The 27,994-nt window shown below is 59.5% G+C and overlaps 3 protein-coding genes across 4 annotated transcripts; all 3 read left to right on the top strand.

The window, feature by feature from the left end:
- The first annotated feature begins 1,483 nt into the window (after window positions 1-1,483).
- NTN5 (netrin 5) lies at window positions 1,484-8,598 on the top strand. Its single transcript, XM_032591324.1, has 6 exons — window positions 1,484-2,836; window positions 5,543-5,731; window positions 5,874-6,023; window positions 6,370-6,423; window positions 6,645-6,725; window positions 7,956-8,598. The coding sequence occupies exons 1-6, from the start codon at window positions 2,206-2,208 to the stop codon at window positions 8,318-8,320; spliced, it is 1,470 nt and encodes a 489-aa protein (XP_032447215.1). The 5' UTR covers window positions 1,484-2,205; the 3' UTR covers window positions 8,321-8,598.
- Window positions 8,599-16,458: 7,860 nt separating this feature from the next.
- On the top strand, window positions 16,459-21,620 carry CA11 (carbonic anhydrase 11). Its single transcript, XM_030297845.1, has 9 exons — window positions 16,459-16,930; window positions 17,017-17,091; window positions 17,820-17,962; window positions 19,296-19,481; window positions 19,700-19,795; window positions 19,939-20,011; window positions 20,115-20,269; window positions 20,520-20,685; window positions 21,498-21,620. The coding sequence occupies exons 1-9, from the start codon at window positions 16,864-16,866 to the stop codon at window positions 21,521-21,523; spliced, it is 987 nt and encodes a 328-aa protein (XP_030153705.1). The 5' UTR covers window positions 16,459-16,863; the 3' UTR covers window positions 21,524-21,620.
- A 405-nt stretch (window positions 21,621-22,025) lies between these two features.
- On the top strand, window positions 22,026-27,957 carry LOC115502458 (D-box binding PAR bZIP transcription factor). 2 transcript variants are annotated; one of them, XM_030297846.1, is made up of 4 exons: window positions 22,026-22,782; window positions 23,690-24,100; window positions 25,731-25,942; window positions 27,461-27,957. In XM_030297846.1, the coding sequence occupies exons 1-4, from the start codon at window positions 22,644-22,646 to the stop codon at window positions 27,674-27,676; spliced, it is 978 nt and encodes a 325-aa protein (XP_030153706.1). In that variant the 5' UTR covers window positions 22,026-22,643; the 3' UTR covers window positions 27,677-27,957. The 2 variants fall into 2 exon arrangements, with proteins under 2 accessions (XP_030153706.1, XP_030153707.1); XM_030297847.1 differs by lacking the exon at window positions 22,026-22,782 and adding an exon at window positions 23,080-23,270.
- The last annotated feature ends 37 nt before the right edge of the window (window positions 27,958-27,994 follow it).

The following is a 27,994-nucleotide window of genomic DNA, read 5'->3' as shown; positions in this document are numbered from 1 at the left end:
GTGGTGTTGGATTCTGCGGGCTCTGCTCTGAGCTCCCGCCCAGAACCCCCACTAGCCTGGGGCCTGGCGACAGCCACTCTGCACTCACTCCTGAGAGCCCACGCCGCCGCCGAGCTCCCGCGGGACGGGAGAGCACGGGAGGAACGCACCGCAGAGGACACTCTTCTTGGGTGCAGGTTTGGCCAACATCAGGGGCAAAGGGCAGGGTGTGTGCAAAAAAGCCAGGGAAAAGTAGCCTGGGTTCCAGGCGGACCCCCACACCGCCCAGCCAGGGGGGCCTACTGTGGGTCCGGTGGAACACAGCTAGGCTTTTCTCCTTATGGCGGGGCGGGGGGGGGGGTGCGGGAGGTGTGTTCCGGTTCCCAGACGGGTAGGGACAGGAGGCTGGACATCTGGACCCCTCAGGAACACCGGGGGACTCACGGCCTGGCCGTCCGAGGTGCTAGGGGCCAGAAAGTGGTACCCCATGAACCACCCAGGTCAGAAAGGAGAGGTAGGAGGCGGGGGCCAGGCCCTTAACAAGGCTGGCGGTAACGGACGGGGCAAATGCCGCTGCCGCCAGTGAGCAAAATGGCGCCAGGCCCCTCGGGAGGGGCGGAGGGTGACGCCGGTCATCTGGGGCAGGGGGACGTGGTCTCTGCACACGGCAACTGCAGTGGGGACACCCGGGGCTGTGAAAGGCTGGGGGAGGATGGGACCCCACCTGCACCCCCAGACGCCTCACAGACTCCCAGGCCGGGAGCAAGCTAAGGGCGTGGACAGTGGGGCCCAGAAAGGCTCTAAGACCCCCCAAACCTGAGGAAGTTCCTCACTAGGGGCTGCCAGCCCTGGAGCGGGAAACCAGGGGGGCATTTCAGCACCCCAGTCCTTCCCAGCTCTTGCCATCCCAGGGTCTGGACTTCGGGCCCCCTTGGACGCCTGGGCATCTGGCCCTGCCCTGTCCTGCCTCTCTCTCTGCCCGCTTCCTCAGCACCTGCCACCCCCCCACATCCGTTCCCCTTTCTAATCTGGGGACCTTAGGGGGGGCGGACAATGTGGGGGCTCTGCTCTCCAGACCCTGAGGCCTAGGATGGCAGGCGGGAGTGGGGAGGGCTGAGATTATAAGAAAGTCCTCAGAAATCCAAGTACAGGGTTCTCCCACCGTGAATTCTAAGGGGGACTCGTGCACCAGCTTTCTTAACCCCGCTTTTCAGCTCCAGAGTGACCTAGGCTTCTGGTCCCCGGGTGTCCCCCCTCCGGTTCCTCAGCATACTTCTCTGGGCTTGGCACCTGGGTGGGAAAGGGTTAAGGCAGGGTGGAGGCTGGGGGTGGGTGGCAGTGGAGGCCGCTGGGTTGTTTGGCGATAATCCCCCTCCGTGCCCTGGGTGTGGAGAACAAGGTTAGGGCCCCACGTGGGAAAGGGCCTCTGCTCTGATCCTCGTGGGCTGGGGGCCTGGCCTCCCACTTCTGATCCCCTGCCGAGCTCCTCCCCCAGCCCCCTCCCCTCCCCTCTTCTCTCCCCCCCCCCCCCCCCACGGGCCAGGCAAGCCAGGCTGTCTGCTCTCTGCTCTCCTCCTGCTCCCTGGGTATCTCCGAGCCTCAAGGTCTGCCTGTCTGTCTGACTGTCTGCCCGGGCCCCAGGCTCCCGGGCACTCTATCCCCTCCACTCCCTGTGGATCTGGGTGCCCAGCCGCTCTCCATCTGGGCCTTCTGGCCTCCCCTTGTGTCCGGTCCTCTCTCCTCGTGGCTCCTTCTCTGCACCTGGCCCTTCCCTTACACTTGTGTCCCCTCCTGTCTGTCTTCGGCCGTCTGTGCCTCTGTCCCTTTGTCTCTGAGTTTCATCTGTCTCTCAATGCCCCTCCCCCTGGTGCCCTCTCTAGGATTCCCCCTCTGTCCCCACCCCTGCCCTCTCCCCAGGGCCCCCTGCCCCTCGACACGACACTGACGATAGCTCTGGGGTGTTAAGCTACGGATTAGTTCAGGCAAAATTCTCAATTTTGCTTGCGTTCTTTTCCCTTTGGGTTATGTAAACAGTAATTCTCCCCAGATGGAACTATTTTCCTCGCTTAGAAGCAGCCGGGCAGGGGGGCTTGGGCAGGGCCGAGGATGGAATGCTAGGGTTCCTCAGAGAGCCTGCGGGGAGCAGGGGGTGGAGGGTGACCGACGACCCTCGGCCTGGTCACTCCTCTCCTCTCCTCCTCTGCAGGTACTTGCTCTGCTAGGACCATGCCCGTGACCTTTGCCCTCTTGCTCCTCCTGAGCCAGGCCACCGCAGACCCGTGTTACCATCCAGGTGGCCGCCCCCGCTTCTGCCTCCCACCGGTGACCCAGCTGGCCGGCCTGGCGGCCTCCTGTCCCCAGGCCTGTGCCCTCTCCCTGGGGGCGGACCTCAGCCCCCGGGCCACCTGCAACGGGAGTCTGACCCTGGCCCTGGGTGGCCCCTTCCTCCTGACGTCCGTCAGCCTACGCTTCTGCACTCCAGGATCCCCGGCCCTGGTCCTGTCTGCTGCCTGGGCCACCGGAGGCCCCTGGAGATCACTGTGGCGCAGACCCGCCTGGCCTGGGGCCTTGGGGGGGCCCGAGAAGGTGACCTTCCGAGCCCCGCCGGGCCCTAAGTCCAGCGTGGTGGTCAGTCACCTCCGCGTGGAGTTCGGGGGCCGGGCGGGGCTGGCGGCAGGTGGCGTTCGAGGCCGCTGCCAGTGCCACGGCCACGCTGCCCGCTGTGCTGCCCGCGCCCGGCCGCCCCGCTGCCGCTGCCGCCACCACACCACCGGCCCAGGCTGCGAGAGCTGCCGCCCGTCCCATCGAGACTGGCCCTGGCGGCCCGCCACGCCCCAGCACCCCCACCCCTGCCTGCGTGAGTCCTGGGCCCCCCTCTTCCTGCCCCCACCCACCACTCGGCCCCCGAGGCTCTGGCAGTAGCAGCCGGTCCCTGGTCCCTGCGGGCAGTGTGCTCGCCCCTTGCGAGCCCGAGCCGGGCTTGCTCCTTGCTTCACCCCCACTGCTCCTGAGCGGATCCCCCGTTCGCCTCCCCCACAGCCTCCCCCCGCCCCCCCCCAGGCTCCTCCCCCCGCCCCCCACAGCCTCCCCCGCCCCCCCACAAGCTCCTCCCGCCCCCCCTCACAGCCTCCCCCCGCCCCCCCGCAGTCTCCCCCCGCCCCCCCGCCCCCCCCACCCCGCAGGCTCCACCTGCCTGACTCTCTGCCGCCCACTGGGGGCTCCAGTCTCTCCAGCCTCTGCCCCACACACCATTATGATGCCGCTGCTGCAGGTGCTCCGGTGATATCTACCCAACGGTTGTGGGGAACAGGGCAGCGGGACTTTTCCCGAGTCACCAAACCAACCACATGGGGGAAGTATTTATTCATGAACACATATGTACCCATCGCCTGCTGGGTACCAGGCAGGCTTGTCATCGGGTTCCTTGCACGGATGAGGAGGCTGAGGCTGGAGGGGAAGAAGGCCCCTGCCCAAGCACACACAGCTAGGGAGCGGCACGGTCAAGAATCTGAGCTCCGGAAGTCCCGCTCTGGGGTCTTGGCTCCTGTCAGGTGCCGTCACACTCGGTGCCCCGGGGTGGCAGATGGGCACTCGGGCTCAGCGGCGGGCCAGCCGGCCTGGGCTCAAATCCCAGGTCCTCTGCTCCATGACTGTGTGACCACAGGCAAGTGACCTGACCTCTCTGTGCCTCCGGTTCCTCCGCCTGTCAAGCGGGGCTGGTAACAGCACTTCTTCTACAGGCCGTGGTGAAAACCCAATGAGTTGATATGCATAGAGTCCTTACAATAAAGCTTAGCATATGGTACCTGGCGCCAAGGAAGGCCTCACTGCGGAATCGCCGACGTTACCACTCCCCGGATGAAGAGGGTGGGGGCCCGAGGGGCCGCCCCACTTGCTTTTAAGTCTCGATGCTAGCAAGCGGCGGTGCCGGGACTGGACTCGGGAAGACAGACCTTCCTAGATAACGGGCGATCCACCGGGCCATCCGGCTAGCTCCACACCTTCCCTGCCTCCACCCTCCCTCGGGTTTTTCCAGGCGGGGGATTCCAGGGTCTGGGCCCTGCCCTGCCCATGTGCCAGCTGCCCCTCCTCAGAGACAGCCCCCTCTCTTCTGCCTCCGGCCTCTGCCGCCCTGGCTGATGGTGTGCGTTTGTTACCAGGCCCCGCACCAGGCCCCGGGAGGAAGCTCCGCTCCGCTCTACCAGCCAGATCTGAGCCCTGAGGGGAGACTCACGTTGTCTGGGGGCGGGCCGGGGGTCGTCCTGGGCCCGGACAGGGCCTGGGAGCGGGGGAGGCCTTCTGTCTGAGGGTCACCACACGGCCCCAGGCCGAGCGTGGCGCCGGCACTCTGAATCTGGGCAAGAAGCCGACGGTGTCGTGAGGAAGCAGGGTCTGGGCGCACAGGGTGGGACTAAGTCCTGTGGCAGAGCCGCGGGTTTGACCGACGGGGGTGATCTGAACCCCTCCCCGTCACCAGAGTTTTCCGGGCGCAAGTGAGGTGAAGTGATCACCCTCAGGTCAGAAGGAATCCAAAGCCAGATTCTTCCCACTGATAATCTAAAGAGCACCAGCCGCCTCCAGGCTCATGGAAACCCTGGGGGAGAAGGACTGAGGTCCCCACTGGATGGGAGGAAGCCACGGTTTAGAGAGGGGCCTCATTTTCCCAAGAACGCATGGCTGCCTCAGTTTGCTGACCTTGCCACCGCTTCTCCGCGTTCTCGGGCCCTGCCAGCCCAGGCCCCTCCTTAAATCTCTCCAAAGAACGGCCCGCGAACCCCTGAGTCAGCATCTCGCTCGCCAGAACCACAGATCCCTGGGGGTGCGCCCCGAGAAGCTGTTTCGTGGTAACTGTGAGAAGCAGTAAGGTTCGACGCCCACTGCCTCCCTGACCAGAGCCCCCCAGGAAGACACACACCGCACAGAATCCTCGCGCGGGGCGCGGGCCACACTGGACCCTGCTTGCGCGGTGCACAGACTCGAGCCAGAAGGCCTGGGGGCCGACCCTGCCCCTGCCACCCCCTCAGCTGTATTACTTTGGAAGCCGTGAACCTCACAGAGCCGTTCCGAGAACGAAATGTGCAGCACCGGGCGCGCAGAAACTCCCCACAGGCAAGGGCAGGCTCTGGGTCAGGCCCCGGGTCAAGAACTTCACATCCTTTTGGTTTCCTTTAAGCCTCCGGAAGTAGTAGACATCGGAACTGTCATCTTACGGCAAAGGAGGCTGAGCTGCAGAAAAGTCATTTGCTCGAGGAACACAGTGGGGAGCGGACGTGCGGGGTCTGACTCCACAGCCCGTGCCCGCAGCGCTCGTGCTGAACCCCAGCGTCTCAGGGACATTCGGGCGGTCCATCGGGCCCCTCGGGGTTACCCACTTCAATCCAGTGCACCCCAAGATGAGAACGAGGAGGTTCGGGGAGCCAGGCTTACCCCGGGACCCCCGGCCATCTCTTCTTTGTAGCCGCTCTCGCGCTTTATTTCTTCTCCTGCGGGCAGTGGGGAGCGAGCCCGGGGCCCAGAGCAGCAAGGCCGGGCCTGACGCGCGCCTGCTCCGTCCTCTTTCTAGCCTGTTCCTGCAACCAGCACGCCCGACGCTGCAGGTTCAACTCGGAGCTGTTCAGGCTGTCTGGCGGCCGGAGCGGGGGCGTCTGTGAGCGGTGCCGCCACCACACGGCTGGGCGCCACTGTCACTACTGCCGCCCGGGGTTCTGGAGGGACCCCGGCCAGCCTATCACCAGCCGCAAGGCCTGCAGGGGTGAGTGTAGCCTGGAGCGGGGCCTAGGAGGAGAGGCGGGCGGGACCTGACTCCTGGGTCTGAGGGAGGAGGGGGCTGGGCGATTGGGAAGGAGCACCCGGGGCCCAGACACTCCAGATCCCCGGCCCCTCTCCTCACGCAGCCTGCCAGTGTCACCCTATTGGGGCGACGGGTGGCATCTGCAACCAGACCAGCGGGCAGTGCTCCTGCAAGCTAGGGGTCACCGGCCTGACGTGCAACCGCTGTGGTCCTGGCTACCAGCAGAGCCGCTCTCCCAGGATGCCCTGCCAGCGTGAGTCATGAGGGGCAGGGCCGCCTGTCCTAAGTGGGACGGGAAGGGGACCTCTCACATCTCCAGCGGGGCAACAGACGCTGGGTCCCTGGGGGGAGGTGGGGCCTCAAACTCCAGGCCCCTCAGTCTTGGGAGGGAGGAAGCCGGGAGCCCAGACTCTTGTGTCCCCAGGGAGGAGGGGGCTGGGAGTCTAGATTCCCGGATCCGAAAGAGGAAGGGACTAGGGACCAACTCCAGGTCCTGGAGGAGGAGGGTGAAGGGTGCTTAAGGGAATAGACACGGGGGGGGGGGGGCTGGATTCCTGTTGGGGGGGGACCCCTAAGGTTAAATTTCTCCTCTCTCACAGGAATTCCAGAGGCGACGACCCCCCTTGCTCCTACCCCTGGCGCTTACAGCTCTGGTAAGGCTGGTGTGGAGAACCCTGGCAGCAAGCGGGATCGGGGATGGGCTGCTTGGGCCCCCAGGTGGGGGATCCAGGGGTGGCCCACCGAGCCCAGTCCCCAGGGTTGGGGCACGCCCCCCCTCCGGTGTCCGTCAAGATGGCACGCGGGGCTGGGCAGGGGGTAGAATGCTGTGGTCCAGGCTTCGGGAGCCCACTGCAGATGGCCTGACCCTCCCCAGACCCTCAGTGTCAAAACTACTGCAATGTCTCGGACACCAGGGTATACATGAGCCTTTGGAGGTATTGCCAGCAGGACTACGGTGAGTGCTGGGGAGGAAAAAAAAAGGCTGGGGGCCGGCCAGGTGTTCTGATGCCCGCCTCTTTCTCTGGGCTTCCCAGTTCTCATCTAAAGTGGGAAGCGGGGGGGGGGGGGCTCTTAAAGGACCCTTCCTGATCTAGGACCTAACGGGACAGAAGATAAATGGGGGGCAGGGGCAGTGGAGTGGGGGGCGTTCCCTATCTTCCTGTCTCCTTTTCCCCCACCTTCTCGGCCTTCAGACTTTCGCTGTCTCCTTCAGCTGGACATCTTTGAGGGAGACAGCTGGCCTCTTGGGGATGGAAGGAGAAAGGGGAACTGGTTGAATGGATGGTCTTGCCTATCTTAGACGCTTTCCGCCTCCCATCGGGGTCCTAGATTCGGCGCCTTAGCCCCACTCTCGCAGAGACGCACCCTGAAGTGCCATAATCCATCAGTCCACACCAGCCCCGTGACCTCAGAGATCTCTTAGATACTCAGGAGTTCAGCCCAGCCCATGGCTTTCCTCGATGGTGTAAGACCCCCCCAGGCCTCTCCTCCCTGAGGATCATCATCCTCTGGTCCTAGCCACTAGTGTCCTAGGACTTGGAAGGTGGAAACTTCTCGTCCCGCCTCCCACAGAGATCTTCTGCCCTACAGACTTAGCTTGCCAGCCAGAGTCCTTCCTCTGACATGTCTCGCCTCGGCCCTTCAGCGATTACATGTTTCTGAATCACCACCAGTAGGACCTCAGGTTCTAGGTTCTGACCTCCTTCTGGCCCCCAAATTCGTCCCAGAGTCCCCCCTTTCCCAAGGGCTCTGCTTCTGACATCTTTCACGCTGCCACATTAGAGACCCTGGACCTGCCTCTTCCGCCTTGCTCCCGGCCACACCCACTGTAGGGTCCCCTTAGTCCTCTCCTACGCCCAATTCGGGCATCTGCTACTCCCAGTATGAACCCCAAAGGGCCCCACCTGGCATGTCCCATGCTCCTGGGTTCCTCTCTCAGTCTGGCCTCCATAGTTACAACCCTCGAACCCCACCTGGCACTCCCTAAGCCCCACCGTCGTCTCCCCCACGCCGGGCCAGCCCCCCAGACAGCCCACCCTCAAACGTTCAAGGTCTCTCTCCTTCCTAATGGTATCCTGGGAGCCCTCCCGGGGATCCTGCCTCCCTCCCCACCAAGACCGACCCCACGCCACCCCAGGGGCTCCCCCCACACCCAGCCCGGGCCTGACGGCAGCCCTCCCCGCAGTTCTCCGCGCCCAGGTCCTGGCGTCAGAGGCGGCGGGCCCGGCGTGGCAGCGGCTGGCCGTGCGCGTGCTGGCCGTGTACAAGCAGCGGGCGCGGCCCGTGCGTCGCGGTGGCCAGGACGCCTGGGTCCCCCGCGCCGACCTGGCCTGCGGCTGCTTGCGCCTGCGGCCCGACACCGACTACCTGCTGCTGGGCAGCGCGGCCGGCGGCCCCGACCCCGCGCGCCTGGTCCTCGACCGCCACGGCGTCGCGCTGCCCTGGAGGCCACGCTGGGTCCGGCCTCTGAGGCGGCTGCAGCTGCAGGAGCGCGCCGGGGGCTGCCGCGGCCTGCGACCTCCCACCCCGAGCCCGGGGCCCGAGCCCTAGAGCCCCACCTGCTCGGCCTCCGCAGCCGACGACGACGACGACGACGACGACGACGACGACGGAACTTGGGAGCGACCGCGAGCTTCTACTTCGACGGCGCATCCCTCTGCGAGCCAATCAGGCGCCGTGGAGCCGCTGACGTCACTGGCACGCGCCAGGCTGGAGGGACCCTTCAGCGCAGGCGGCAGGCCGGGAGCCCGGCTTTTGGCCTCTTGCGAGGACATTTGGCCTGTGATCTGGGCAGCCAGTCCCCTAAATAAAGTCTCAACTCTTGGGGATTTTTGGCCACAGACACCTGATATGTGCTGGGAGGGCCTGGGAGGGGCAAAATGAGGAAAACGTGCGGAGCTGAAGTATGGCAGTGCCCCCTGACAAAATGCCAAACCCAGCGAAAGGGCTGGAAAGACATCCCTATGTATGTGCTGGTCAGATTTGTGTTGCTTGACGATTGGCCAGAAGCCAGTGGGAGGGAGGGTGGGTTGAAATGGCGGGAGATGCGCCAGAGGAAAAGGACAGCAGTGCCGGGTTTCCAGAAAGTTCCACCTTTAGGAACATTGTGTTCCTGATGGCCCCTAGGATAGTCTCTGAGAAAGGAACAAAGGGACTTGGAGTGAATATCCAAAGAGGGTTCTGACTGAGGTTCATCTGGTCTTGAAGTACAGCCTAAACCCTTTCTGGAGAGAATAGCCAATTGGGAGCCACAGAGTGGTATGGGCATCACTTGGTGCTAAGCAGAAGTTTTTTTAAAAATTTTTTACATTTATTTATTTTTTGAGAGACATAGAATTACAGAGCACAAGTTGGGGAGGGAGGGGCAGAGAGAGAAGGAGACACAGAATCCGAAGCAGGTTCCAGGCTCTGAGCTGACAGCATAGAGCCTGACGTGGGGCTCAAACTCATAAACCATGAGATCATGACCTGAGCCGAAGTCAGACGCTTAACCGACTGAGCCACCCAGGCGCCCCGCTGCTAAGCAGAATTCTATTCCCACTCAACAGTTGGGTCCCTACGGGCCACAGGGGTGGAGCTAAAAAAAAGCAAGAAGCAGTAAGTACCATGGAATGGAAGGTTGTCATAGCCTAGAACTTTCCTCGCCACCTCACCTCTGCCCCCTGCAGCCACAGTCAAGAACAATTTCAAATTTGGGTGATCCTTGCAGGAGAGTCACCGAGGGAATGCCCTGAGGGAGTCTCAGAGGAAAGGATGTGACTTACCGTCCACTGGGGCCTGGAGAGCAACCCTGTTCCTTCCCTGAGAAGAAAGAAGGCCTCTCAGCCAATGGAGAGTCAGGATGGGCCATGATGTCATTGGGCGCTAGGAAGAGAGGACGGGCCCTCCAGCCAACAAAAAGGAAGGAAATGGCCCACTCCACCCGCATGTCCTGTCCATCTGCAAATCCTGTACCCTCCATCCACTACATATGTTCGTAATTCAGCCATTTTTACCACGTCCACTGCCACCACGTGGTCCAAGCCCCCACCATTGTTCTCCTGGGTTATTACGGTAGTGTCCATACTGGTCTCCCCTCTCCCCCCCTACTTAGAGTTTTCTTCAGACAGAACCAGGATGGTGGCTTTAAAACCCAAGTCAGGGGCACCCCGGTGGCTCAGTCGGTTGAGCGTCCGACTCTTGATCGAGATGGAGCCTCACGTTGGGCTCTGCGTTGACAGCACAGGTCTTGATGTCAGGGTCGTGAGTGCAAGCCCCAAGAGGGGCTCTACGAGGGGGGTGAAGCCAATTACAAAAAACAAACAAATAAGAAAAATCTGAATGTAGTCAAGCCACCTGGAACCCCCTGGCTTTCCTCTCCATCATCCATAGAGTGCATCAGGATGGAAGAAGGTAAAGAGAAAAGGCCAAAAGTCCCACACAGCTGACTTCTAAGGGTTATTTTCCAAAAACTGCTATACAATCCCTCTGTTCTTCTCTCATTGGCCAGAATCTGGTGATATGACAACACCTAGCTGCAAGAGAAGGTGGAAAAACAACTTTTAATGCTGTGCTGTCTTGGAGCCAGCTAAATAGGGTGTTTTACTATCAAAGAAAGAGAAAAAGAAAGAATGTTTCGGACAATCGGCCAGCCTGACTTTAGGCCAGACCCTTAGCCAATCAGAACCCAGAACCCAGAGTATGCTATGACATCATGAAGTGCTAGGCAGAACAGCCTTTTTTTTTTTTTAGGCAGAGCAGCCTTTTGGCAATTCCAGGAAAAGAGAGGCTGAGATTCAAAGGAGTCTGGTCATGGCATTGCATTCCACCTCCTGCCGTCCTGACCTTGGATTTGCGTCTGTTTTGTTCCATGTTGTAACCACAGCCCCTAGAACACAATAGGTACTCAAATTATTTGTTGAATACATAGGTTGGTCCTATTATTATCCCCCTTATACAGATGAAGAAATTGAGGCTCCTGGGGCCGGTGGGGGGCGGACTCCATGTTGAGGTGAGGGCAGAGATTCAAACCCAGGTGTGTTTAGGTTTGGCCAGCATTCCTTTTTTTTTTTTTTTTTTAATTTTTTTTTAACGTTTATTTATTTTTGAGACAGAGAGAGACAGAGCATGAACGGAGGAGGGTCAGAGAGAGAGGGAGACACAGAATCTGAAACAGGCTCTGGGCTCTGAGCAGTCAGCACAGAGCCCGACGCGGGGCTCGAACTCACGGACAGTGAGATCGTGACCTGAGCCAAAGTCGGATGCCTAACCAACTGAGCCACCCAGGCGCCCCAATTCCTAGTCGTCTCTTCCAAGAGTCTTAGCAGCTGTCACACAACAAGCAGCAGGCCTTCAAACTTCGTTCTTTAGAGCCGAGCTGTGTGATACAGTAACCACTAGCCACATTGGGCTATTTAAGTTTAAGTTGATTAAAATGAAATAAAATTTAACCTTCGGTTCCTCAGTTGCATTACCCACAGCTCAAGTGGCTGATGGCTAGCCTCCTGGAGACAGCAGATCTAGAACATGCACTAACCGCACAGAGCCTGCTTGGGATTCTCTCTCTCTCTCTCTCTCTCTCTCTCTCTCTCCCTCTCTCTCTGCCCATCCCATGATCTCTCTCTTTCTCAAAAGAAATAAACTTTAATATGTGTGTGTGTGTGTGTGTGTGTGTGTGTGTGTGTGTGTGTATTTAAATGCCTGGTGGCCACAGCTCCCTCAGGAAAGAAGAGCCCAAAAGACAGAGAGAACACAGATCTGGAAGAATTTGCTGGGCTCCCCCAAGAGAGCGGAAGCTGCGAACAGCTCTCTCTCCCTGCTCTCAAGGCGAGGAGTTGAAAAGAGGCTGTGGGAACCATCCAGGCCTGGAGAGTCCTGGCCCTGTTGCCTCCCACCCAGGGGTCAGGGAGGCAGGAGATGAAACTGAGGAACGAGGTGAGCCCCATATGTTCCCTATGACCCAAACTTTGTTCCCAGCGACCGAGACAAATAGGCGTGAAATCCACATCTGGGACCCACCTCCGGCCTGGCCATTCCCTCCGCCTCCGGGCAGCGAGCCCAGTCTGTCTGTGTGCTATCGTGGAGGCCACACAGGTGGCTTCCAGAACTCAAAGGAGCCTCCTGCCCACCTCACCATTGCTGATGGCTTCCTAGAAGAGTAGACTCCTGCAGTATCTAAGAGACCGAGTAAGAATTTGCCCAGCAGAGAAGAGGAAAAGAGAACCCCAGTTAGAGGCAACAGTTGGTGCAAAGTTCTCGAAGCCAGAGGGCCTTGTGTGGTTAGACCAGAGAAATTAGGCTGGGGATTGGCGGTAGTCAAGGCATATGGGGCCTCTAAGGCCAGGCTGAGGGCCTGTGTGTTTTTTCCGTGGGGCCCTGGGGAGCCCTGGGAGGTCTATGAGCTAAAGAAAGGGGAGAGCCAGTCCTCTAATCACTGAGGTGTTCAGTTCACTGGGAGAGCCCAGAGAGGGCTGTGAACCTAGCCCGGAGATCAGGAAACGTGTCTTAGAGAAAGTGATATTTGAGATAGGCCTTGAAGGACAGATGAAGGATTTGGTCACAACAAGAAAGGCTGAGGGTCGGACACTCTGTCCAGGGGTGCTGGGCATCAGTGGGACCTCTGTGACTAGGGCAGAGGCAGGGTGAGGTCTGGGATCCGTAAAGGGTAGGCCGGAGGCAGAGGGAGAGCCAGGAGGGGGAGGCCAGCAGGGAGAGGAGGAGTTTGGACCTGGGCCTCAATTATGGGGACAGACAAAGGGGAAAATGTCACCTACACCTGGAAGACTTCCTCTCTCTCTTTTTTTTTAAAGTTTATGTATTTATTTTGAAAGAGAGAGAAAGAGAGCAAGAGGGACAGAGCGAGAGAGAGAGAGAGAGAGAGAGAGAGAGAATCTCAAGGTGGCTCTGCACTGTCAGCATGGAGCCCGATGTGGGGCTCAAACTCAGGAACCGTGAGACCTGAGCTGAGCTGAAATCAAGAAGCCAGGAGGCCCTGTAAGCCTTCCTCTCTCTCTCTCTCTCTCTTTTTTAAAATTTATTTATTTTTGGGGCGCCTGGGTGGCGCAGTCGGTTAAGCGTCCGACTTCAGCCAGGTCACGATCTCGCGGTCCGTGAGTTCGAGCCCCGCGTCAGGCTCCGGGCTGATGGCTCGGAGCCTGGAGCCTGTTTCCGATTCTGTGTCTCCCTCTCACTCTGCCCCTCCCCCGTTCATGCTCTGTCTCTCTCTGTCCCAAAAATAAATAAACATTGAAAAAAAATTTTTTTAATTTATTTATTTTTGAGAGACAGAGAGAGATAGAGCTCGAGTGGGGGAGGGACAGAGGGCAAGAGGGAAACACAGAATCCGAAGCAGGCTCCAGGCTCCGAGCGGTCAGCCCAGAGCCCGATGCCGGGCTCGAACCCATGAACCGCGAGATCATGACCTGAGCCGAAGTCGGGTGCTCAATAGACTGAGTCACCCAGGCGCCCACGGAAGCCTTCCTTTTAGTCCCCCCTCCCCTACACAAAAATGTTTTCTCCACCATTTCTCTCATTTCTCTGCCACTGTCTCTATTTTGACTCCGTTCCTTCATTTATTCCTTCATTCAACATACCCTCCTGAGGTCTCCCTGGGAAATACTGGGATGGAGACCTGAGTCAGACCCAGGACTTGCCCTGCAGGGGGAGGGTGTTGTAGGGGAGAGACCTACATACAGTCACATGGTTGTGATGTGTGATAATGGAGACAGCTTGGGGCTTCCCCTGTTAGATCAGAGAAGGCTTCCTGGAGGAGGTGAGGCCCTTGCTGGACCTTGCAGGAAACCCAAGTGTCTCCCAAGCAGATAGGAGGGAGCCAGAGTCTCAAGGGGAGAGACATGGGAAGTTTGGTCTCATTCAATCATGTTCGATTTCTCTCCCGAGGAACAGCCCCATGTGCCCTGTGTGGGGCGATGCTGGGGACCCAGAGATGGGTCAGGCCTGGGCCCTTGAGAGAGGACACACAGGAGACAGTCCCTCCTCTAATGGGATCTGTGTTCTAACGGAGGAAGCACAGGGCATTAGGGATGTGCTCAGTAGGCACTGACCCAGCCTGGGGCATCAGGGAGGGCTTCCCGGAGGAGGAGAGCCAACTCTTAGGTAGAGCCTACTCTTCCTGACGTGTCAGGAAGTGAAGTGTCTTGTCTGTCTCTCCCTCCACGTATCTCTGGCTCCGTCATTGCCTGTCTCCGAAAAGTTCCAAGACTTTCTCAGTATTTCTCCCCACCCGTGAGGTCGGCTGCCATAACCAATGACCACAAACTGTGTGACTGAAAACAACAGAAATTTATTCTCTCACAGCTCCGGAGGCCCGGAGGCCCAAATCAAGGTGTCGGCAGGGCCATGGTCCCTCTGAAGGCTCCAGGAGAGGATCCTTCCTCGCATCTCCCAGCTCCTGGTGGCTCCTGGCATTTCTTGGCTTGTGGCCACATCACTCCAATCTGTGCCTCTGTCTTCACGTTGTCATCTCGGATCTCCCTCTGCCTTTCTCTCATAAGGACACTCGTCATTGGATTTAGGGTCCAGGCAGATAATGCAGGAGGATCTGATCTCAAGGTCATTAACTTAGTCACAGCTGCAAAAACCTTTTGGCCAAATTAGGTCCCATTCACAGGTTTGAGGCATCTTTCTTTCTTTCTTTCTTTCTTTCTTTCTTTCTTTCTTTCTTTCGTGTGTGTGGGGGCACCATCCAACCTACTATATCTTGGATGAGTCGCTTCTCTCACCAGCCTCAGTGTTTCTATCTGAATAATGGGGCTAATTTTTTTTTATATTATTATTAAAGCATGGGGACAGGACCGAAGGGCAGGAAGAGCTCTATAATGGGGCTAATTTTAACCCCACCTCACGGGGCAGCTTTGAGGGTTGAAATAAAGCCTACAGGGTGCATGGCATGGCCTGGTGTCTAGAAAACTCCAGTCAGGGCGGCTTTTCTCCATCAGATTTGGGTCCCTCTTCCACTCTTCCTGACGCTTTCCCCACTTTTCTGCATCTATGCCTCCATCGTGTTTCCTCCATTCCTCTTTTTTCTTTTTAAGTCTATTTATTCATTTTGAGAGGGGGGAGGGCAGAGAGAGGAGAGAAAGAGAATCCCAAGCGGGCTCCGCACTGACAGTGCGGAGCCTGACGCAGGGCTCGAACCCACCAACCGCAAGATCGTGACCTGAGCTGAAATCCAGAGTGGGATGTTTAACCGACTGAGCCACCCAGGCGCCCCTCCCCACCTCTCGTCTTTGTTTTCCTCCTCTGCTCCTCCACTTCCTAAGTGGGGAACTCTGGGCAAGTCACTGATGGCTTCTGACCCTTGGTTTCCTCATCCGTAGAATGGGACCACAGCCTCTACCCCACTGGGCGGCTGGGGATTACACGAGCGAGTTCACAGGAAGTCTCAGAACTCTGCCTGGGATGTCGTAGCTGCTTATTACTGTAACTTATTATTATTGTTGTTGTTGTTGTTGTTGTTGTTGTTGTTGTTACCGTGTTATCGCCATTGTTTCCTTTGTCTTGCCTCTTTTCCCTGTCTCCATAGTTCCCTCAAGCATCTCTCTCCACGTGTCACTGAGTTTCTGAATATGTGTCTCCTTGACCTCGAAGCCTCACGGGGCTTTCAGGGTCCATCTCTCCCCGTTGTTCTGTCTCCCTCTTCTTCTCCCTCTTCTCTCTCGTGGATTCTCTGATGCTTCGAGAGGAGGGGCCTAATCTCTTAGGCTTAGTGAGACTTAGCGACTCACTTCTGAGGGACAGAAGAAAACAGAAGTGATGGTGCTTGGTTTTGGAGATTAGGTCATAGAAGACCTCTCTCTCTCTCCTCTCTCTCTCTCTCTCTCTCTCTCTCTCTCACTTGCCGCGTCTTTCTACCTGGATCTCTCTCTCAGCGTGTGTCTCTGTCTCTCTCGCCCTCCCTCCTGGCCTCCCCATCTCCAGCCGGCGGTCTCCCCCCGCCCTGGCGCCCCGCGTCCATCTCGGGGTCCCTTTCCCTTCCCAAGCCTCTGCAGTTCTCCGACCTCACCTCCGGCTCTCTCGCCTCCGCCTCCCCCGCTCCTCCTCCCGGCTCTCGGTCCCTCTCCAGGTCTCTGCCTCCCCCTCCTGGTCAGCCGCCCGCACTGCACCCCGATCTCCCAGGGGATCCCTCAGCCCGGTTAAGGCAGCCCCCAGCCGAGGCCGAGCGGGGCGGGGGGCGGGGGCTGCAGGCGCCGGTGCGGGCTCCAACCCGGGTCCCCGAGAGCCGGGGGACCTCGCATCCTCCGGCGCCAGCGGGACCATAGCACCGAGACTTCGGAGGACTGTCAGCGCCACCTTAAGCTCCCCCCCCTTCCCCCTTCTGCGGAGGATGGGCACTGCCAGCTCCGGGCCCTAGGTGTCCCGGCCAACCTCCCCCCCCCGCCCCGCCCCCATGGCCCCGGCACAGTTGGAAGCTGGGGATCGGCCCCCAGCGACCCCTCCATCCTGCCCCTTGGGCATCCCCCCTACACCAGGCCGAGGAGCATTCGCTGCTGTGAGATCACCCGCCCCCCCAGCAACAACGACAAAAAAATTAAATAACACCCAGAGAGAGAAGAGAGGGAGGGGGGAGGAGGGAGCGGGGACGAGGGAAGAGAGAGACGGAGAAGAAACAGGAGAGGCAGGAGAGGAGGAGGTGGGGAGGCAGGGAGAGAGAGAAGCTGGAGACAGAGAGAGACCGGGAGGAGGAAAGAGAAGCAGGATGGAGACATGGGGTTAGGTGGCTGGGGGGAGGGGGGGGAGCTGGAAGAAGACAGAACGAAGAGGGGGGGTGTGGATTAGAAACCAGGAGGTAACCCCGGGGAGAAGCAGGAGGCAGAGAGAGGAATAGGAAGATCAGGAGGTAGAGGGAGGCTGGAGGGTTGGGGAAAAGAGAGAGAAGGAGGAGAGGAAGGGAGAGCAGGGAGAGGAGGCGGGAGGGGATTTGGGGAGTCTCGGTCCTCCCCACCACCGCCTCGGTGTTCAGGGAACCGGTCTCCCTGTGGGGAGGAGAGGCAGGCTGGCAGTCCTGGAGGGACTGGGTCCCACAAAGAGGGGCCAGAGGAGCTGAGAGAGGGGGCCGGGACATTGGGAAGGGGTCGTTCAGAGGCCTCCCGGGGATGGGGGTTGCAGCTCGACTGAGCGCCCCTCGAGCGCTGGTACTCTGGGCCGCACTGGGGGCAGCAGGTAAGGCCCAGTGAGGGGGGGGGGGTTGGGGCAGGAGCCCCTGGGGGGGGTGCCCAGGAGAGGGGCTCAGGCTGCTCTCTCCGCAGCTCACATCGGACCTGCACCTGATCCGGAAGACTGGTGGAGCTACAAGGATAATCTCCAGGGAAACTTCGTGCCAGGTGCAGCCAGGGCGGGGACCCAGGAGTCCGGGCTGCTGGGTGCCTCCTCCCTCGGACCCAGGAGCCCTCTCCTCACAGGACCCGGGAGTCCCAGCCCCTTCCTCCCTCCCTCAGGAGTTGGGCCCAGCCTCTGAACCCGGGAGCTCACCATGGGACATTATATATGTGCATTTCAAGTAGTGAGTGGGAGTGAGTGGAAGGAAAGAGTGTGGGGGTGGAAGAGAGCGCGTGTCCCTTTGCAAGGAAAGAGGCAGGTAGGTCCCGGCTGTTCCTGGGAACCAGTGGGTCGCGGGCCGGTTCCCCTGCCTTGGCCAGCCCTGTCTTGCAACTCCTCTCCCCGATACATTCATTATCCAGCTGCGGGACACGGGAGACTGAAAGAACTACGACTCCCATGGGCGCCTGGGCGGGCCGGCAGTGGATGGGTAGGCTGGCTGCCCTCAGGCCTGCTGGGAGTTGTAGTTCCTTCCCCCAATGGCTTAATGACTTCAGATCGGTTTCATCCAGGAGGGTGCTAGATGGTCTTAGGAAACTCCTCCAAGATTCTTCTAGGACCCAGGATTCTGGATCCCAGCCCCTTCCTCCCTCGGACCCAGGAGTCGCCGTCTCTGGCCCTTCCTCTCCTGGGATCCGGGAGTCCAGACCACAGCCTTGTGGGCAGATCCCAGCACTGGGATCCAGTCCCTGTTTCTGACTCCTTTGCCCCCCTGCCCCATCCCTGCTTCCAGGGCCTCCCTTCTGGGGCCTGGTGAATGCCGCCTGGAGTCTGTGTGCTGTGGGGAAGCGGCAAAGCCCCGTGGACGTGGAGCTGAAGAGGGTCCTTTATGACCCCTTTCTGCCCCCACTGAGACTCAGCACTGGGGGAGAGAAGGTAAGGGGCCTGGTGGGAGGGGTTACCCAATCCCCTGGGGGTGGGCACGAGTGGGGGTGGGTCTCTGAGGTGGAAATCTAGCCTGGGGTAAGGAGGGGCACACACTGGGTGGAAAGGAGGCTCCTTACGCTCGAAAGTGGATCACCTGTTCCCCCCTCCCCAAACATGGCTCGCTAGTATTTCCACATCTGTAAAGGCGATTGTAAAACAAACCGCTCTCGGTGCCAGGCCCCGTTTTAAAAGCTTGATAATAAGTCTTCTAACCCTCAGAAACCACACCATGAAGCAGGTGCTATCACTGTCCCTATTTTATGGATGCAGACACTGAGGCACAGAGAGATTGGGTTGCTTGTCTGAGGTCACACAGCTAGAGTGCCATCCCTGGGATCCAAACCCAGGTGGTGTGGTCCTAGCCTCCACGTAATCTTGCCCACTTTGCAGTGCCATTTCGTTTCTTTTTTTTTTTAATGTTTATTCACTTTTGAGGGAGAGCGAGCGAGCATGAGCGAGGGAGAGGCAGAGAGAGAGAGAAAGACAGAAAACTTGCAGCGGGCTCCAACATGGGGCTTGAACCCACAAACCAAAGATCATGACCTGAGCCTAGCTCTGTGTGTGTGTGTGTGTGTGTGTGTGTGTGTTTTCAATTATTTAAATAAAAATACAAAACATCCCGTCATTGTCCACAAGGTCCTGCACCATCTGGCTCCTATCTCCTCTCCTTTGCTCACCAAGCTCTGGTCCCACTGGCCTCCTTGCTGTCATGGAAACAGGCTACCTTAGGGCCTTTGCACTTGCTGTTTCCTCTTCCCAGAATGCCCTTCTCTCTGCTCTTTGCGACTAATTCCTGCTTATCTTTTAGGTCTCCACTCAAATGTCCCTTTCTTGTGATGGCCTTTCCTCATCCCACCCTACCCCACCCCCGATCTAGGCTGGGTTTCCCATTACACCTTCTGAGAGCTTTCAGTTCCTTACTGCATGAGCATAAGATGTAATTCATTAAGCAGTTACTTATGTGATTCCTTATTTATTGTGTCTGCTCCCTTAGCATGCAAGTTCCATGAGGCCCAGGGTTTTTTTGCCTACTTGTTATGCTCTCCTCCTGGCATCCATGGCACATAGTAGCAGCTCAATAAATATTTGTTAGTGAAATAAATCCAGCGATCGTGAGCACCTGCCACGGACCAGAACAGAGCCTGCAAAGTCACTGGTGTTGAAACTATGCTAAATGATTAGATGACTGTCGGAAGCAGGAAATGTAGGCGTGGAATGCGGGAGCGAGAACATCTCTCTTCGTCCCCGTGACGGCTTCCACCTCATTCCACCTCTCCCGCAGCTCCGGGGAACCCTCTACAACACCGGCCGCCATGTCTCCTTCCTGCCTGCACCCCGGCCCGTGGTCAACGTGTCTGGGGGGCCCCTCCTCTATAGCCATCGACTCAGTGAACTGCGATTGCTGTTTGGAGCGCGCGATGGAGCCGGCTCTGAACACCAGATCAACCACCAGGGGTTCTCTGCGGAGGTGGTGGCCAGTGACCTCTGACCCTTGACCTTTGCCCCAAGTTGACCCAATTGCTCCCCCACCTTACCTTTCTTTTGAGGCCTCACCCCATCTTCTTTCATAGAACAGCCCCCCGAGCACTAAGCTTTAACCTGACTTGAGACCCCAAGGGCCCAGAGCTGTACCCGTTCTCTCCTCCCCTTCTGCTGGGGGACCCCCACTCTGTGCTTCCCTCCCAGGTGCAGCTCATCCACTTCAACCAAGAACTCTATGGGAACCTGAGCGCCGCCTCCCGGGGCCCCAATGGCCTGGCCATTCTCAGCCTCTTTGTCAATGTGAGCCCAGGCAAGAGTCTGAGGGAAGGTGGGGTCTGAGCCAGAGGAGTCTGGGAGGCCCAGGCTCCCGCGTTCTGGGGAAGGAAGGGATTGGGGGCTCGGGCTTCTGGATTCCTACTTCCTCACCTCGTACCCCCACACAGGTGGCCGGCAGCTCAAACCCCTTCCTCAGCCGCCTCCTTAACCGTGACACCATCACCCGCATCTCCTACAAGAGTAAGTCCCTGGTGCATTGGTGGGGGACTGGGGGAGCAGTGTGTGCACAGGACGGGAGCTCAAGAAGGGCACTCCTCTTCACTCTCGCCCGGTATTCCCGCAGATGATGCCTACTTTCTTCAAGACCTGAGCCTGGAGCTCCTGTTCCCCGAATCCTTTGGCTTCATCACCTATCAGGGCTCTCTCAGCACCCCGCCCTGCTCAGAGACTGTCACCTGGATCCTCATCGACCGGGCCCTCAATATTACCTCCCTCCAGGTGACCCACTGTGCCCTGCAGCCCCTTTGGCCTGGCTAACCCATTCCCTGGCCTGGGCATCCTCCCTTGGCCTCACCTACTCTCCTCCCTTCTTCCTTGTCCGACTGTTGGGAGGGTCAGACAACCTTTGGGGGTGGGCTGGGGCTGAGCAAAGCCCCGCCCACCCGCCCGAGGGGCGGAGCTTCCCCTGAGACCATTCACCCGGACCGTTCCTTATTCACTCTCAGTTTCCCACCCCCTCCCACGGCAGATGCACTCCCTGAGACTCCTGAGCCAGAATCCTCCGTCCCAGATCTTCCAGAGCCTCAGCGGTAACGGCCGGCCCCTGCAGCCCTTGGCCCACAGGGCCTTGAGGGGCAACAGGGACCCCCGGCACCCCGAGAGGCGCTGCCGAGGCCCCAACTACCGCCTGCATGGTATGGTCCAGTCTGCACCCCCCTCCCCCGCACGTCTTGGTCTAACCCGCCTATGTGTTTCCCCCCCCCCCCTTCTTTTCCCAAAGTGATACAGTCCTACCCACCCCTCTGCCGTTTCTGTTTGGTCCAGCCTCCTGAGCTCGCGCTCGCTTTCTCCCTTCTACGTGTGTGTCAACATGGTACAATCCACCTCCACGCCACAGACCGTTGCTGGTCCGTGATTTGTCTTTTCCTCTTCACCGCTTGCAACCTGCAACTTGTATATAACCCGAACCCGAGCCACCTGGCTTCCCTGTGGTACGATTAACTACTGGGCCGTGGTTCCTATTGCTATGGCTTTCCACAATGGTACAGCCCGGATCCCTTCCCTGTTTCCATGTGGTACAATCGCATCGTGTTCCATAATCTGACACACACCCCCTTCCTGGAAATCAACATGGTACACTCCCCTTCCCTTTCTGCCGCCTCCCTGTGGCTCAGCCCTGCGATCTAAAGGCCACCTCTCCGGCTTCTCCACATGGTTTGGCCCAGACCCACCCCACCCCCGCCCATGAATACCTTCACGTAGTTGAGTCTGATGCTGAAACTGGACGTCCCTATTCCACCCTCCTGCTGCCTCCTGCTGGTTCAACCCAGTGCCGGCCCAGAATCTGACCGTTTTCTCCAGCTTGTCGACCTGGTACATTCCGGGTTCCCCCTTCGCAGCCTCCCTGTGGTTAGAGCCCTACGCGGCCCAGCCCCCGCCCCTCTGCAGGGTCCAGCCTGTGGTGCCCTAAACTAACTCTCCCCCACCGGTGTCGTCTGTCTTACAGTGGATGGTGCCCCCCATGGTCGCTGAGACTCCCCATCGAGGATTGCGCCTGTCCTTTCCAAGTCTCCCCACTCGGGGAGGGGAGTCACCCCCAAAACAAAGCTATTAAAGGGACAGAATACTTCCTGTTTCTTAGTGGTCTGATTCTAGGCGCGGCGGGGAAACGTTTGGGTATTGGAGAACAGCAGCCTTCTTCTAGAAACCAATCTCCCTCTTCCTAAACCGCACCACTCGGTTTTTTGGCTTCCTGTTTCCCCAAACTGTCATTTAGATTAGCGGCTCCTTTAAGTGGCGCCTCTTTCATTCCCCCCAACGCACCCTCCCCGTCGGGCAGCACGCGCAGAGCCATGTGCTTCCCCCTCCCGCCTGCCTCATTGGCCCGAACTGGGTCACGGTCCCGCCCCCAGTGCCGTCTCCCATTGGGCAAATGTAGGTCAGGGTCCCGCCTCCCACCTAAAGGCGCAGCAACTTCACGCACTTAGCCCCTCACGCGCCCTCCCGGGCCTTGGCGGATGCTGGGGTCCCATTGGCCGCGCGTCTCGAGGGGTCAAGACGCGATTGGCCCGTGCGTTCAGCCGGAGGGAGGCACGCGGCTGGGGTGCTTGGCCCGAGAGGCAGGCGGGGGCCGAGAGGAGGGGTGTGCGCTGTGGCGTCGGGTGTTTTGGTTTGGCTTTTTTTTTTTTTTTTTTTTTTCCGCGAAAGAAGTTTGCGTTGGCCACGCCTCAAGGCGGCCGCCTCCTCTTGCCCCCTCCCCCGCCCCTCCGCGCACACCTCTTGGTGCAGATTGCAAAGCGCCTTCCGCTGAGAGAGCTGCAGATTTTGCAAGAGCCTAGCTCGCCCACCTTGCTGGAGCGCCTTGTGTCCCCCTGAACTCCGGGTTGCAAAGAGCCGGTTGCCTGATTTGACCACCCCCTCACCCGGACTGCATGGTCTCCTGGGACCCTCTTGAGTTGCACGTTTCTGCACTGAGGACTGCGAATCCCCGTCACTCCTAGGATTTGCAGTGTTCTGGATACTGGAGGCTTGCAGGCTACGCTCGCCCGCTCCTGGGCAGGCACTCGCCCGAACCACAGGAGTGTGCCGCTGACTGGCAGGCCAGCTCTTCGCCTCTCCATGAGCCCGTGAGCTTACGGGCAGGTGCCCGGTGATGGCGCGGCCCGTGAGCGACAGGACCCCGGCCCCACTGCTGCTGGGCGGCCCAGCCGGGGCCCCCCCTGGCGGGGGAGCGCTGCTTGGGCTGCGGAGCCTTCTGCAGGGGACCAACAAGCCCAAAGAGCCATCCAGCTGTGAGTTCTAGCCCCCGCCTATCCCAACTCGGACACCCAACTCCCTTAGGGATTCAAATGCTGGGGCGGGGGGGGGGGACTACCTCCTATCGTGCCGAGAGTCCATTCTCAACCTTCATCTACTCAGTTACTAGGGTGTTTAGGACCCTAGATCCCTCGGCACCTAGGATCCAAAAGTACCTGCTTAAAGCCCATCCACCAGGAGGACCCAGGAGTCCCCGTGTCCTCTTCCCGGAGGACCCAAGAGTCTAGGCCCCAGCCCCCCCCCCCCCCCCCGCTTCCTCTGGGTTATGAGAGTCCGGACCCCTGGGGTCCAGGAAAGAGGGAGGGGGTGTGTCGGATGCTCACACGGTATTGACACGGGCTTGGGCGGGGCCTCCTGGGGTCACATGGAGTCTGGGGATGAGGAATGTGCCCCAGGAATAGAGCCCCTTCCTGCCCCTTGCAGAGTGTGGGGGTGGGGAGAAGCGGCTACAGAGACCAAGGGGGTAGGTTACAGAGAAATTACAGAGCCGTCATTTTTTTTTTCTCTCACCTGTCCAACCCTCCACCTGCCTCTTTTTGAACTTCGGTCCTCCTTCCGTGGCTCTGTACCTTCCCTGGTCTCTATCTTACCTCTCTCTGGGTCTCTCTCCCTCTCTCGGTCTCTGCCTCCCTCTCTGTCTCTGCCGCCCCCGTCTGTGCCTTCTCTCTCTGGGTCTCTTTCGCTCTCTTGAGTCTCTGTTGCTTTCTTTCTCTGGGTCCTTGCCTTCCCTCTCTGATCTCTCCCTCTCCCCCGTCTCCCCCCTCTTTCTCTGGATCTCCGCCGTGTGGGTCTCAATCCCCCCATTCTTCCTGTCTTTCTGTGTCGGGGTCTCTCCTCCGTCTCTTCCTTCCCACCCCACCCGGTCTTTTTCCCCGCCCGCAGGTCTCCTGAAGGAAAAGGAGCGCAAGGCGGCTCCGCCGGCATCCACGGTCCCCGGGCCGGGCCTGGAGACGGCGGGCCCGGCGGATGCCCCAGCTGGGGCGGTGGTGGGCGGCGGATCCCCGCGGGGGCGCCCGGGGGCCGCGCCTGGCCCGGGTCTGTTGGCGCCGCTGCTGTGGGAGCGGACGCTGCCGTTCGGCGACGTGGAGTACGTGGACCTGGACGCCTTCTTGCTGGAGCACGGGCTCCCGCCCAGTCCGCCGCCCCCCGGCGGCCCATCACCGGCGCCCTCGCCCGTGCGCACGCCCGCACCCTCCCCGGGGCCCGGCTCCTGCGGCTCAGCTTCCCCTCGTTCCTCGCCGGGGCACGCCCCCACCCGGGCTGCCCTCGGGGCCGCGGGCGGCCACCGCGCAGGTGCGACGGCGGGGGCGGGACAGGGCCCCGGCTGGGCGGGGCTTGGACTTCGGGGGCGGGGCTGCGACCCGGGAATGCGATGGTGGGGCTGGGGTTGTGCGCCCAAATTCTGGGTCCTTCTAGGCGAGAGATGTTTGGAGAGAAGTCCGGATTCTGTGTCCCTTAATGCATCAGGGTACTGGGTCTCCTGGATCCATTGGAGATAAGGGACTTGGGACCCCAAATTCCAGGAAGTATGTCCAGTAGGGAGATAGTGTGGATTTTTCGGTGGGACGTGGGGACCGAGGGTCCGGATACTCGAGGAGCCGGGACTGGGATCCCAGAACACCGGAATTATTTACTGGGGAGTGAACTGCACTCCAGAATCCGGGCCCAGAATCGGTGGAGTGTGGAAGGACCATAACTCGTAGGTCCTCTACAAGGGAGAAAGCAAGGTCTGGGCACAGACTTCTGTTCCACCATGATGTAAGGGACTGTCTGCCCTGGTTCCTGAGACCGCCAGTGGAGAAGGGCTAGCACCCCGGATCCTCTAGAGGGGAGAAGGTCGGGGATCTTCATTCTAGATCTTACATTGAGGCTTGGACCGAGTCTCCTATGTCCTGGGAGAGGAGGGGTCGAGGATCCCAGAATCCTAGCGTGTATCCCGGTGGCGAGGGAGAAGGAGGTCGAGGGGGCCGTTTCTCAGTGTGTTCCCCAGAGTGTAGGAATGCCTGGATCTTTGGAGGTTGAGAGGTTCGAGCTAAGAAACCCCAAAGAGCCTAAGGAAAAGTGTGCTCTCTCGGGCACTGGGGGGTCCCAGGGGCGGTCTGCAGGTTGGGGATTCCCGGACACACCTGCCCCTGGCCGGACCTCCGGGCGGAACCAGGGCCCTCCCCTTCCCAGCCGCACATTCCCGCGCCACGTGAGTCCTCTCCTCTCTCCTCCATAGTCTTGACTTCGCGCACGCGCGGTCACGCGGAGGGGGCGGGGTCTGGGGAACTAGAGGGCGCCCGTGGCTGCAGGGGGGGGCGGGGCGGGAAAGCAGGCGCCCGCACGTGACTGGCCCTGAACCTGTGTCCTCAGCTGGCCCCGGCTTGGTCGCTCTTAAAGGCACAGGCCGCCCCTGTCCCCTCTCTTGAACCGACCTCCAAAAACCTGTCGTTTCCTCTTTTCATCCCTAACCCTTTGAAGCCAGCAGCTCTTAAGAAGCTTACCTGAAGCCTTTTCAGTGCATTGGATTTCTTTTCCTTGAGCAGCCCCCCCCCCCCCGGGGGGGGGGGGGGGGGTAGGCTTTGGTCAGGGATTCAGTAAGCAGGATTCGGGTTAGACTATGGGAAGGAAGCTGACGCTGCCAATCCGAGGGCCAGAGGTGTTAGAAGCAATAGACCAGACTCGTGTTATTTAGGGTAAGTCAGTTATAATTGGGCTCATTTCTGTGTTTGTGAAAGTGGAGTCGGTTCCATGATTTCTAAGCTACAAGGTAGCTTAGGGACCCTTTCGTAGTTTATATCAGAGAGGTTGATCTCTGGCAGGCTTTACGGTAGGCCTCATAAGGGCCTTCCTCGGGGTGGAAAAGATACCTGAGCAGGGGGGTAGCCTCTGCGAGTACCAAATATATACACACTCAGGTGGCACATTCTGTTTCCCCAAGGCCTGACCTCTCGGGACACACCCAGCCCTGTGGACCCAGACACCGTGGAGGTGCTGATGACATTTGAACCCGACCCAGCGGATTTAGCCCTGTCGAGCATTCCTGGCCACGAGACCTTTGACCCTCGGAGACATCGCTTCTCAGAGGAGGAACTCAAGCCCCAGCCCATCATGAAGAAGGCTCGGAAGATCCAGGTGCCAGAGGAGCAGAAGGTGAACACTGCTAGGCGTAGGACGTAGGCATGGCCTTTACAGGCCCTACGGCCAGGGATGGCCCTTTCCTCCCAGTCAGGCCTGGGCTTCTCATTGGGGTTAGCTCTCAAGGTTCCCTTAACCTACAGCCAAGGATCAGTCAGTCGTGCGAAGCCGTGGGGTGCGACGGGGCTGAGGTTTGGGCTGGAGGTTTGCGAAGATGGTGGCATTACGGGATGCAGTCTCAACCAGCCTTGCTGGGCCCAGTTGTACAGGCTTGGGGCTTGGACCAGGCCCAGTTACTAAGGACAGCCTTCCTTAGCGGCAGGGTATCCGTCTGTTTCTTCTGAGCCGCTAGCCCTGCTGGGGCTGGTCCTCTGGTCTCTGATTTGGGGCCTCGTTCAGGGTGCTTGCGTCCGCCTAGGATGCAGACTTTGACAGCCCCTCTGGGCCTTGTTTTCTGGGCCTGGACTGCTCCCCGGTGAGAGACCTCAAGTTCCCATCAGCAGCCAGACTGCCTTCTGATTTGGGGCAGCGACCGCTTCTTTCCAGTCTTCTCCCTTTGGCCAATTCTGGGGCCTCCCCTAGTGAAGAGGTGTCCTGGCTGCTCACCAGACTTCGCCTCACCCTCGTGTAAGACGCGACTGCTCGAAGCACCGAGGATTGGCCTGTAAACCCAGCCTGGACCGGCGCTTCTCTCGTCACGGGGCCTGGACCGGGTTTACCCTAGTGAGCAGGGACGAGGCTTTAAGGAAACGGGGATGTGAGGTCATCTTTTGGAGCTCTGGGTGGCCCTTGTTACTAAGGAGTGGTCCTCCTCAACCAAATTCTAGGACCAGAGAACCCTAAGTGTAATGGTGTGGGGAGGCCTCAGGATAGGCCCTTTTGCTAAAGTACAGCCCTTCCGGCAACCAGGACCCGTTGGGAAGAAGGCAGCTCTCTGGCCTCTATTCAAGGCCAGTAGGTCAGAGACTGGCTACAGTCATTGGGACCACTCAGACATTACCTTTGTTTGCTGGGGAAACAACAAGGAGGTTGCCTTGACAACCAGGTTCAAAGGCCCCCAGCTCTGGAAAGATTTATGGGACACAGAACCCCATCACTGGGGAGCCTAGGCTTTCCTTAGCAACCAGGATCCGGGCAGGTGATGCATAAAGCAGTGCTTTTTATGGGGAGAAGCCCTCCGACCCTGAAGGTCCCATCCCGTTGCTAGGGAACGAGCATCCTTAGCAACCAGGGGCTAACTGGAGGCCCTTTGTTGGGTGAGGAGCAGTGGGGTCTGCTCTGCACAGTGGAAACATGAAACCAAATTGCTTTGAGTGTGGGTGGAACGATCTCACACCTTAGCTGTTGCTAGGGGCTTGCTCTCCTTAGCAACCAGATCCCTGGGTACCCACCCTAGGAGAGACCTGGTAACCTTTAAGCCCCACTGCTGGGCAAGAAACCCCCCAGAGGGTCTCTTAGATGCCCTCCGTCCTTGAAGGCACAAGGAAAGCTGCTACCCCTGGCCCTCAGTGCCTTCTCAAACCCCACCCCCAGGACGAGAAGTATTGGAGCCGGCGGTACAAGAATAACGAGGCAGCCAAGCGGTCCCGAGATGCCCGGCGGCTCAAGGAGAACCAGATATCGGTCCGGGCGGCCTTCCTGGAGAAGGAGAACGCCCTGCTGCGGCAGGAAGTGGTGGCTGTGCGCCAGGAGCTGTCCCACTACCGCGCCGTGCTGTCGCGCTACCAGGCCCAGCACGGAGCCCTGTGAGGCCGTCCCCTACCCTTGCCCGGCGGAGCTCTTCCCCGCCTCGCTCAGACTTGCGCCCCGACGCCCTTTTCCCTCCCCGCCCTGTGGCCCACAGGCCGGCCAGCTGGGTGCCCCAGGGACGTGATGATGCAGATAAATACATTTATATTTTTAAGAAAAAGCGAGCCTCCCCCCTCCCTCGCGGGGGCGGGGAGGGTTCTCTGTGTTGCCCCTGCCACTTCGGGGACCCCATCTTCCCACCGCCTCCGTTAACACACCCTGAATAAATCTTGAGAACCCCAGAGCCAGCTGTTGTGGGGGGAGGAGGAGGCAGCTCCC

This window comes from Lynx canadensis, chromosome E2, assembly GCF_007474595.2.
Source record: "Lynx canadensis isolate LIC74 chromosome E2, mLynCan4.pri.v2, whole genome shotgun sequence".
In the NCBI taxonomy this organism is placed as follows: domain Eukaryota; kingdom Metazoa; phylum Chordata; class Mammalia; order Carnivora; family Felidae; genus Lynx; species Lynx canadensis.
Note: the sequence above shows the minus strand (reverse complement) of the source record. Positions and strands in the feature narration are given on the sequence as shown.